Source organism: Pan paniscus, chromosome 11 (assembly GCF_029289425.2).
Source record: "Pan paniscus chromosome 11, NHGRI_mPanPan1-v2.0_pri, whole genome shotgun sequence".
In the NCBI taxonomy this organism is placed as follows: domain Eukaryota; kingdom Metazoa; phylum Chordata; class Mammalia; order Primates; family Hominidae; genus Pan; species Pan paniscus.
The window spans coordinates 4730988-4741425 of NC_073260.2; the positions used below are offsets into that span (position 1 = coordinate 4730988).

At 58.6% G+C, this 10438-nt stretch overlaps 1 protein-coding gene across 2 annotated transcripts in view; it reads right to left on the reverse strand.

Moving 5' to 3' along the window:
- The window catches only part of COL5A1 (collagen type V alpha 1 chain), a 208283-nt gene extending 207682 nt beyond the window's left edge, over positions 1 to 601 (reverse strand). For both annotated transcript variants that reach the window (XM_034929444.4, XM_034929443.4), the window contains exon 1: positions 57 to 601. In XM_034929444.4, coding sequence (XP_034785335.2) covers positions 57 to 171 — 115 coding nt within the window. In that variant the 5' untranslated portion in view covers positions 172 to 601. The remainder of the gene's footprint in view (positions 1 to 56) is intronic.
- Positions 602 to 10438: the final 9837 nt, after the last annotated feature.

The following is a 10438-nucleotide window of genomic DNA, read 5'->3' on the forward strand; positions in this document are numbered from 1 at the left end:
GGCGCCCGGGCCGCGCGCGCCCCATCCCGCAGCCCCGCGCCCCGGGGCGCCCTTACCTGCGCGGCTCGGAGGCGGCGCCCACAGCAGCAGCAGCAGCAGCAGCGGCGGGGGCAGCAGCGGGGCGCCCGGGCGGAGCGGGCTGCGCGCTTTCCAGCGGGTATGGACGTCCATGCCGGCGGGGCGCGGGCCGGGGCGCACAGGGGCGCTCGGAGGCGCGCGGGGACGCACAGGGGCGCGGGTCACGGCCCGGGCAGCGCACTCAGCAGGGACCGCACCACTTTAGGAGGTCATGGGGACCTCGGCACCCCCCGTTCTTCTTTGTGGCGGCAGCTGTTCTGGAAGGGGCGGCTGGCGCGCTCGCCCACGGGCGGGAGGGCTCGACTTTGGCCCGCGGGGCGGCCGGGACCCCGCTGGGCTCGCTCGCCCTCGCCTCCTCCTCCTCCTCCTCCAACTCCTTCTCGCCTCCTCCTCGCCGCCGCCGCCCCGCGACCCGCTCCCCGTGGGCGCTCCGCTCGAGTGAGGTCCTGCGCCAGCCGCGGGGACGGAGAGTGCGGACCTCGCCTTCGGCGCCGAGCACTTTTTTCCCCCTTTTCCTCCCTCCCTCTCTCCTGGAAGGCAGCCGCGGAGGCTGTCGATCCCCAACGTCCGCAGCAAATCAGAGCCCGGCGCTGTGCTCGGCGAGGCCAGCCCCCGCCTCCCACTGGGCGCCGCGGGCGAGGGGGTGGGGACAGCGGGCGAGTCGCAGCGAGGAAGGGGCTGGCCCGGGGCGGAGCGGACGTGGGGCGGGCGCGGCCCCCTGTTCTTTCTCTGAGAGCCGGTAGGCGGGCGGGCCTGGGGCGGCCTCGGAGCCCACGGGCCCACCCTGGTCCCCCCACTGTTCCCACCCCAGGTGCCCGCACCTGGCCATGCTCCAAGAACCAGTGCAGAGGGTCCCCGAGGTTTGATCACTTCGGATTAAAAAGAAAGTTGCAGTTTACCCCGCCTAACTTTTTCTTTAACGTGGAGGAGTTCAGAGCTCCTCTTCTGGGTGGAGACTAAACTTCCCATCCAGCCAGATCAGGGCGCCCAAGACTGTGGCCTACGTGTCAACCCGGACCGAGGACCTGCCTCCTAACTGCAGATTGGCACGGGACCGAGCTGGGGTCTGACTTCCCAAGAGCTCCTGGGACCTCCATGTGCTTGGACGGGAACATCTGGGTTATTAATCAGGCGAAGTTTGGCTCTGCAGCCCCCAGGCCCCCACCCCTCACGCCTGCCCACTCCCTGGTGGCCCCTCTGCAATAAAAAGAAAACCAAAGAAGGCATCCCCTTGGGAGTGACAGCTGGCGCAGGGAGAAGGCATTCCTGATCGGCTGCTCTCGGAGAAGAGCTGGGGCCCTGATTCTCCTGCCTGGCTTCTTTAAGCCCCTCGGGGTCTCCTCCAGCAGGAGGCCCGCCAGTCTCTGGGTAGTAGGTGGGCGTCTCTCCCTCCAGCTTCCCCAGGCCTGGCCTCCCTGCACAGCCTCCTGAAGCCTGAACCACACCCCTTCCCCAAGGGCTGCAGGGCTAGTTTTTTAAAAGGAGGGAATCAGAATGAATTAAGAACTATTTGCAAACCCTGGGCCATCCCCATTCCCTTTGAACAAACAATTTAGCCAGGGATGCCAGACAGGGCTGGGACTCCCCTCTCCAGTTACATCTCCAGACTGGGCGTGAAATTCCCCAAATGCTCTTTAATTTTCTCACCATTCTGGAAACAGGAGGTGAGAGAGGCGTCCGAGGTTAGGTTTGCCAGGATAGCCATGGCAGGCTCCGGAGCTGGGTGATAGGTCGCTGTTGCTAACTTGGTGATGAGGCTTTTAGTCTCCATATCTGCCACATGCGCTTGCATAGGTATCAAATATTTTGCAGGAAAAGAATGAGAAACTCTTCACACACAGACGTGGGGAGGTGCTTGAGATACATTCAGTAAAGCAAATGCTAGTTCTGACCTGTTTCCTTGTTGATTTTATTTTGTTTTACAACTTGTATAAGGCATAAGTGATCAGGCAAAAATGTGTGTGAGTTGTGTGCATGTGTGTGTTTGTGTGTGTGCCTGTGTGCTTGTCTGTGCGTTGGTTAACCTGCAGCCACTGGCCCTTTACTTTCCCTGTGGACTTCAATGAGTGAGAAATTCCATCAAACCCCAGCCTCCGCGCCAGCCCCAGCTGTGCTTGGTCCTTGGAGTGCCCCCGCCCCTACCAGCAAGGCCAGCTTCACCCCTGAAGACTAGGGGTGCTGACACAGGCCATGGCCTGGTTATCAGAAGAGAGTGCAGGCTTTCTGGTTCCAGCTTCTTTTTCCCCAAGCACAAGTGGAGTTCCATTCTGACAGTCCCATGTGCATATCCGTGCCGGTCAGCAAGCCCTCCTGTAACTCAGAGCCAGCATCTAAACTTTGCCCTGAATTAACACAACTGGCACCTTAAGAGCTGATACTCAAGTGACCACCCCAAGGTCCCCCAAAAGTTGACTTCTCAGCAATGGTAAGATGGCTCAGGCTTGCAGCTCAAGCAGCCATGACAGATGCACTTTATCCTCTCTTGGAGAACAAGTGGTGTGGTGGCTTGGAAAGCTGTCAAATGTGAGTTTCCACCCTCATCTGAGCCTTGAGTTGGGTGGAGAGATGAGTTTCTATCCCACCAGGAAACTCAGAGAGAAGTCCCCAAACTTGGCAGCCTGATGTGTCAGCCAGGGACTATGGCAGAATGGCCCGGCAGTACCAATCAGGATTCGAACTGTGTTGCCAAACTAAGAATATCAGCCACATCTTAAGGCTTTTGCCTCACACACTTCACCCACACGTGCATCAGTTCTCATGCACCAGTAGGGAATACTGGCATCTCTCCCATCCACAGATGAGGAAATCAGGGGCCAGAGAGGGTAGGGGACTTACCCAGTTCATCTGTGACAGAGTCCGGATTTGGACCCAGGTCTCCGTGCTTGGAGCCCAGTGTGCACTGCCTGCCTCCCCATGGCATCCGGACCACACGCCTGCTGCCAGGACCACCCTGCCCAGATTCAGACAACAGCAACTGGTGCAGATTGTCCCAAACTCACCATGTTCCATGCCCTCCCACAACTGAGCAAAACGAGAGTCCTTGGAAAACTGCTTATTGCGCGCGTACTCCTTGCCAACACTGCCCTAGGCTTTAGGGAGTATGTGGTGAGCAAGGTGCCTGGGTCCCTTCCACATTGACCTGCAATGCAGCAGTGACTCCCACGCCCATGCAGAGGTGGCCCCTTTTTTTGCATGTGTGTCTTCCTTGTCTTCTGCTATCCATCGTTTCCCATCTAGCCCTCCCCGGCTGCCTGCTCCTGTTCATGGCACTCACCACAGAAGGCTAACCAGGTCCTGTACCCTGTGTACTCCTGGCCCACCGGGAGCGCCACCACCCATCACTGCGTGTTTCCCACGGTGCCTAGCCGAGAGTGGAGCAGGCCAGGTGCCCCGCACCTTACACGTGGAGTCCGATGGCCCAACTTCTCCTTCCAAGGCTGTGCTTCTTCTCATTTATTTTTCGAGCGGCAGAGCTGTGGTCCGGACAGAGCGGCCATGGCAACCATCAGGTGTTGCCCTCATGTGGACCTGATGGTTCATCACCAGTCCTGAGGGGTCACACCAGCCTCCCAGAGTCACGTCTGGCTGGGAAATGGCCAGCTGCTTCCCAAGACAAAGGCCTTGAGGGGCAGCCAGATTGTCCCTTCTTCTTCTCCTAGACCCATGGAGGAGGTGGAGGAACAAGATCTTCTTGGAGTGCCTGGAGGCAGATATCTGCTTGCCCTCTAAGCATTTATGGTCCAGAGACTGCTGAAGTGGGCCCAGGAGGGCCTGGGTGAGCCATGGCCTGGCAGAGGGGCTGGAAGCTGCCCCACTCTGTCCCATGCAGGGGAGGAGTTCCCTCTAGCTGCGCAAGGAGAATGCTCTGAACCTGCATCCGGCACCTGGGGCTGCAGCTGTGTCCTTCAGCTGATGTCCTGGGACCAGGCCAACTCCAGAGTCACACAGACTTCCGTTAGAATCCCAGCAGCACCAGCCACTAGCCACATGACCTTGGGCAAGAGGATTCTGTCTCTGAGCCTCAGTTTGTTATCTGTGAATGGGCGGTGAAGAAACTGACCGCTGGGGGGTCCCTGTGAAGCTCAGATGAGAAGGTAGGTGAGGGAGGCCTGGCCACAGTCCCCTCCCTCCCTGCTCCCTGCCGCTGGGCACTCATCCTCTTCTGCCTCCTCCAAGCCCCCTGCCGCCTTCCAGGGCTTCACCTGCTTACCTGCATCATCTCATTCAATGGAGCAACAACCCTTTGAGGTAGGAGGAAGCTGAGGCTCAGAGAGGTGAAACTATTTGCTGGAGGCTGAACAGCAAGGGTGTGGCTAAACCCAGTAGCCCGGAACGCAGCCCTTAACCACCGTGCAGCCTGCACACCAGCAGCAGAGCAAACCAAGGAGGCGCCGGGTCCGAGGGCCTGCCCGTGGCTGACCGCATGTCCTGCCAGTTCCAGGGGCCCAGACCCCCACTGGCCCTGGTTTACCTTCTGACCCATTGGCCTTGACCACTGCTCCATGTGAGCTGTGGCTTCTCGGCAGACCAGGGGCCACCGCTGTGCCCACAGAGCCAGCAGGACTCTCCCTACGTACTGGAGCGGGGCAGATGGGAGGGAGCCCCTTTCAAGCCAGCACTCTCTTTGAAAAATTACTTGGGGAAGGCCGCCACTTTAAAGCCCTTGGACAAAGCATGTCCTTCATTGCCTTGTTTTTGCAGCCTTCTTCAGCCTGTGTCCGCCAAGTGGAGAGTAGAGGAGAGGGTGAGAGAGGGGCCGGGGCCATGCTCCAGGTCACCAGGCTTCCCGGGTGTGTGAGTCAGCTCGGCGGCCACAGCAGAGTGCCACAGATGGGGCAGCTTAGACAGCAGGGATTTATTCCCTCACAGTCCTGGATGCTGGAAGTCCGAGGTTGAGGTGACGGCAGGGCTGGTTTCAGCCAAGGCCTCCCTCCTCGGCCTGCAGTCGGCACCATCCCCCCATGCCCTCACACGGTCATTTCTCTGTGTGTGTCTGCGTCCTCATCTTCTCCTCTTTCGGGAACCCCAGTCAGTTGGATGAGAGCCCACCCTAATGATCCCACTTTAACTTAATTATCTTGTTAAAAGCCCCATCTCCAATCACAGCCACATTCTGAGGGGCAAAGCTTCAATGTACGAATTTTAGGGGGACACAATTCATCCCCCTAAAACTGGATTCCTGCAAAACAGTCCCAGTCCGTGGGCCTTTAGCAGAAATCTGAGGATTGAGGGGCTCTGTTTTCTGGCACAGTAGAGACTTTTACCCACCCAGGTGCTCTCCTATTGTGGATTCTCACACCCCAAGGCAGGGGCAGGGGTGAGGGGTGCAGACTCTGGCCAGTGGGAGGGGACCCTGGCCAGTGGGAGGGGACTCTGGCCAGTGAGAGGGGACCCTGGCCAGTGAGAGGGGACCCTGGCTTCTGATGAATGTGTACCACCCTGTCTCCTTGTCCCTGTAGCACATAGGCTGAACCTCTCCTCGGTGGCACTGTCCACCCTGGGTGTGAGAGTGGGGCCAGCAGGAGGGCCCAGAACACCAGTGCAGATGCAGCATCTCCTCCAAAAGGCTCCAAGCCAACTCCAGAGTCTCCTCTCTTTGCTTCCCTCCCCACAGCAAATTGCCCTCCCCTTTCTGTGAGTGAGGTGCCCCCGCCCATGCCGCCTGTTAGGAGCACATTCTGTTCTGGATATGAAGGTGTGCATGTGAATAAGTCAGTCTTTGGGACAGATGTGTCTGGGAGCAGGTGTGCATGGGAGCAGTGGTGCACAGGGGCAGGTATGTATTGGAGCAGGTGTGCATGGGGCAGGTGTGCACTGGAGCAGGTGGGCACAGAAGCAGGTGTGGCTGGGGGCACACAGTCAAGCATGGTAGGTGGGGGCACAGGCCTTGGGACACTGTGTAGTCACATCTGTGTATACCTCTGCTTCCGAAGAAGCAGCCGTGGGTCTGACCCCAGTCTCCCCAGTCCAAGCCTGCAGCCTGTGCTCCATCTAGATGTGGGTGAGAGGGGGTGGGAGGGGGTGAGAGAGGGTGAGAGGGGGCAGGAGAAGGTGGGAGGGGGTGAGAGTGGGTAGGAGTGGGTGGGAGGGGGTGAGAGAGGGTGAGAGGCGGCAGGAGTGGGTGGGAGGGGGTGAGAGGGGGTAGGAGTGGGTGGGAGGGGGTGAGAGGGGGTAGGAGTGGGTGGGAGGGGGTGAGAGGGGGTAGGAGTGGGTGGGAGGGGGTGAGAGAGGGTGAGAGGGGGTAGGAGTGGGTGGGAGGGGGTGAGAGAGGGTGAGAGGGGGTAGGAGTGGGTGGGAGGGGGTGAGAGAGGGTGAGAGGGGGTAGGAGTGGGTGGGAGGGGGTGAGAGTGGGTGAGGGGGGTAGGAGTGGGTGGGAGGGGGTGAGAGAGGGTGAGAGGGGGTAGGAGTGGGTGGGAGGGGGTGAGAGAGGGTGAGAGGGGGTAGGAGTGGGTGGGAGGGGGTGAGAGTGGGTGAGGGGGGTAGGAGTGGGTGGGAGGGGGTGAGAGAGGGTGAGAGGGGGTAGGAGTGGGTGGGAGGGGGTGAGAGGGGTGAGAGGGGGTGAGAGGAGTGAGCTGGGAAGAACCCAGGCAGGCTGTGGTCCAGTGAACTCCAGGCCCCATGATTCCATTGAAAATGCAATCCGCTGACTCAGTGGTTTACTTGAAGCCCTTCCCCCGCACCTGAACTTCTACCACTTTGTGAAGCTGAAGCCTCTTCCTCCTCCCCAACCCTCAGCCTTCCCCAACCCAGAGTCCAGCAAAGGAGCTGTTCTCCTCCCACAGCTCCCATCCCGGGACACCACGGTGCCAGGACCCACAGCCCAATTGATCAAGCCACACAAGCAGGACCAGACACAGCTGGCCCTGGCATCTGATCAAACATACACACGCAGCTGGAGGTTGGAGGCGCTTTTCATCATGGCGGCTTCTCAAGCATGGCGGCTCATGCTCTTTATCATGGTCTGATGGAGGGCCAGGAAGCAGGGCTCTCAGCAGCTGAGGGGCTGCCCCTCCTTCAAGCCCAGGGACAGAGCAGCATAAATCACCAAGGGATGGAGCCGTGACATCGATGGCTGAAACAGCCTGGCTGTCCCTTGGCTGCGCCTGGCCCTCCCATCTCACTGGCCCCGCTCCGCTGTGCGGCACAGCTCTGTTTCCATGTCATGTCCACGAAGGCCTGGTTTTACTGGACCTGGATATCCCATCGGGTGCCAAGTAAACCCTGCAAAATAATGGAATTTCCAGGCGAGAGAGCCCATGACGAACACCAAACAGACTTTAGATATATAGAGTGAGTTCGCAATTAATTCGGGCCACAGTGTGCCAAGGCACATTTCCAAACTGGGCCTGGATTGGCGTGTCATCCTCCAGGAGAATATGTTAGAGATAAAGGTTGAGTTTGCAGCCCAAGAGAAATGTCAGTTGGAAAGATCCCCGCTATTAAATCTTTTAATGAACCATCTGCATAGGTGGAAAGAGATGCCTCCCACTCAATGGGCTGTTCCCCGGGAGTCAACAAGATCACCCAGGTGAAACAGCATTTGAGGGTGTCTGTGACGATTCCCCACCTAGGGATCTCACTGAAGCTTTCCCACCATCCGACGAAGGTGAGGGCAGGCATGACCTCAGAATCTGGAGCAAGCGGCGTCCTGGATATGAGTCTGCCTCAGCAAGGGGCCTGAGGCTGCAGCCTCCCCACGCTGGCTCAGGTTCTCCTCTGGAAAGTGGGGACCGCAGTGCACCCCTGCAAAGGATGCTGTGGAGGTTATCTGAGATAACACACAGACTGTGCCGGGCACAGAGCAGAGGCTCAGAAAAGGCTCCATCCGTCCTGCTTCCGGCAGCTTCATGATCGACTGGGGAAACAGAGTCTCAGAGGGTGAAACCACTTAACTCGGAGGTGTAGGAATTGGAGACAGCCCCACCCCATCTGGGCACAGAGCTCTTTCCATGACCAATTGCCCCAGCGACGCTCCAGGACGCCACGAGCATAAGGCAGTGGTACCAGCAGAAATGCCTGTTAGCCGAAGGCTTTCTAAAAAAGTCAGGAGCCAGTGCTCCACACTGTGGAGGGGGGTTGGCCCAGACGCCCTCAGGGCCCAGACTCCCCTGGCCTCTGTCAACAGCATGGTTTGCTGACAGCCGACAGCTGAGTTCCTTGCCTAAACTACCTTTTACTGGAGGTTAGACACCATCCCTGCTCAAGGGCAGCCCACACCCAAGGACCGGTCGGGAAGAAGGTTCGAGGTCCTGTCCCTTTTCCTGAATGTGGGACAACTCAGAAGGGCGGTCCCTGCTTCCGAGTCCTGCGGCCAGGGGGCTCCATGAGGCCTCTGCAGAATGCATGCACCTGCGCCCCGGCTCGCTGCCCTCGCCCCCCACAGGCCTTGTTTCCAGAGTCCGCCTAGAAAACCCAGAGCCTCAGAGTCAGCTACCAAGGACCCTGACATAAACACTGTCCTCCTAGACACTTCTCCCTGCAGACAGGGGTCAGCAGGGCCCAGGCTCAGGGCCCAGGGGTTCAAGAAGTAGGGACGCTTGTGGGAGCACATCCCAAGAGGATACAAGAGGAGGAGGGGCATCTTGGGGCCAGGTGCCACCCCTCACTGATGCCATCCTGGACTCTTCTCCCCCTGCAGAGGGAATGCACATGCCCAGGCCCAAAGGAAGCCACAGAAGGCCACCCCAAGGAGGCTGTGATGGAACAGGAAGGAGGTGGCCTGGGGGCTGAGGGGCTGGAGACAGGAGGGTGGAGCGGCTGGCACAGGGACAGGAGAGCGGCGTGGCTGGCACAGGGCAAGCCAGTCTAGGCAGGGAGTTCGTATCCTTCCCAAGGAGAATGGGGATGCATAGAGGGTTTTAAGAGGAGAAGGCTATGTCACACTTGCATCCTGGAAAGATCTCCGACTTCAGTGTTGAGGATTGCTTAGAGGAACAAGAGGTGGGGCTCAAGTCAGAGGCAGCTATGGTTTCCAGGGAGAGGGGAGACGGGTGGGATGCCTTCCAGTACACGGTGGAGGAGGAATCGGCTGGGACTCGCCGGCAGCAAGGGCAGCGGTGCCCAGGACCCCGCCCAGGCTGTGCCTCTCATCATTTGAAGGCCTTTGCCTTGGACACTGTCAGCTGCAGAGTGCACCTCTGGCCAGGCACCCGCGAGGTAGGCACTGTGGCCCTGCCTGTTCCCAGACGCGGTGTATCAGTCTGTTCCCACACTGCTATGAAGACATATCTGAGACTGGGTAATTTATAAAGAAAAGAGGTTTAATTGACGCACAGTTCCGCATGGCTGGGGAGGCCTCAGGAAACTTACAGTCATGGCAGAAGGCACCACTTCACAGAGCAGAAGGAGAGAGAATGTGTGCTGGGCAAAGCGGGGAAGCCCCTTATAAAACCATCAGATTTTGTGATAACTCACTCACTATCAAAACGACAGCATGGGGGAAACCACGCTTATGATTCAATGACCTCCACCTGGTTCCGCCCTTGACGTGTGGGGATTATTACAATTCAAGGTGAGACTTGGGTGGGACACAGAGCCAAACCATATCACATGGGAACCATGGCCCCCATCACTCAGGACCCTGTGCAGGGCCTCCCACAGGGAGCAGAAGACAGACCCTATCCAGGAACCTCTCTCGGATATTGTTTTCCATACCATCACCTCCTTCTCATGGTCTCACACATGGCAAGCACCCACCCCCATTCTCCTGGCCCTTGGCACTAACTCCCCTGTAAGGGAGGCAAAGGCCGCAGTTCCCATTTCACAGATAAAGAAACTGAGGCCTTGAGATAGGACTGATTTGTCTCAGATAGGAAACCAGCGCATCTGCCCAGGTCTGGCAAGAGCCCCTGCGAGTGACCTATGAGATTCAGATGGCGCGTTCTTCCCTCAGAGGGGCAGGGCTGCCTGCTGGTTACACACACCCTAACCATACTTCCCGGCCCACTTACGTCAAGCCTCATCGAAAATCCCCATCCATGGGGCCTTGGGGACCCCCTTCCTGAGCCGGGTGCTAAGAGGTTTCATGGATTCACTGTCTCATCCATCCCCTCACCATGGCCATGTGGTGGGAGCTGACAGACACTGAAGACCTGGGGTGTTACGTGGCTTTGGGAAAGTCATTCTGCAATTTGAACAGGGTCCCCCAAGTGCAGGGAGCTCACCATGACTTTTGGGCTTCACTGTGGGATGCATATTTACATGCATCCTGGCCCCCAGGCAGACCCTGAGAATACACGGCCGCTCATCTGGGGCAAGGCCTGAGGCTGTTTGACGTCATGCGAGCACACCCTCTGCCTCTCAGGGCACTGTTCAGGCGGGACAAGGATGCCCTGCTCATTGGCTGAAACAGCCAAGCTTC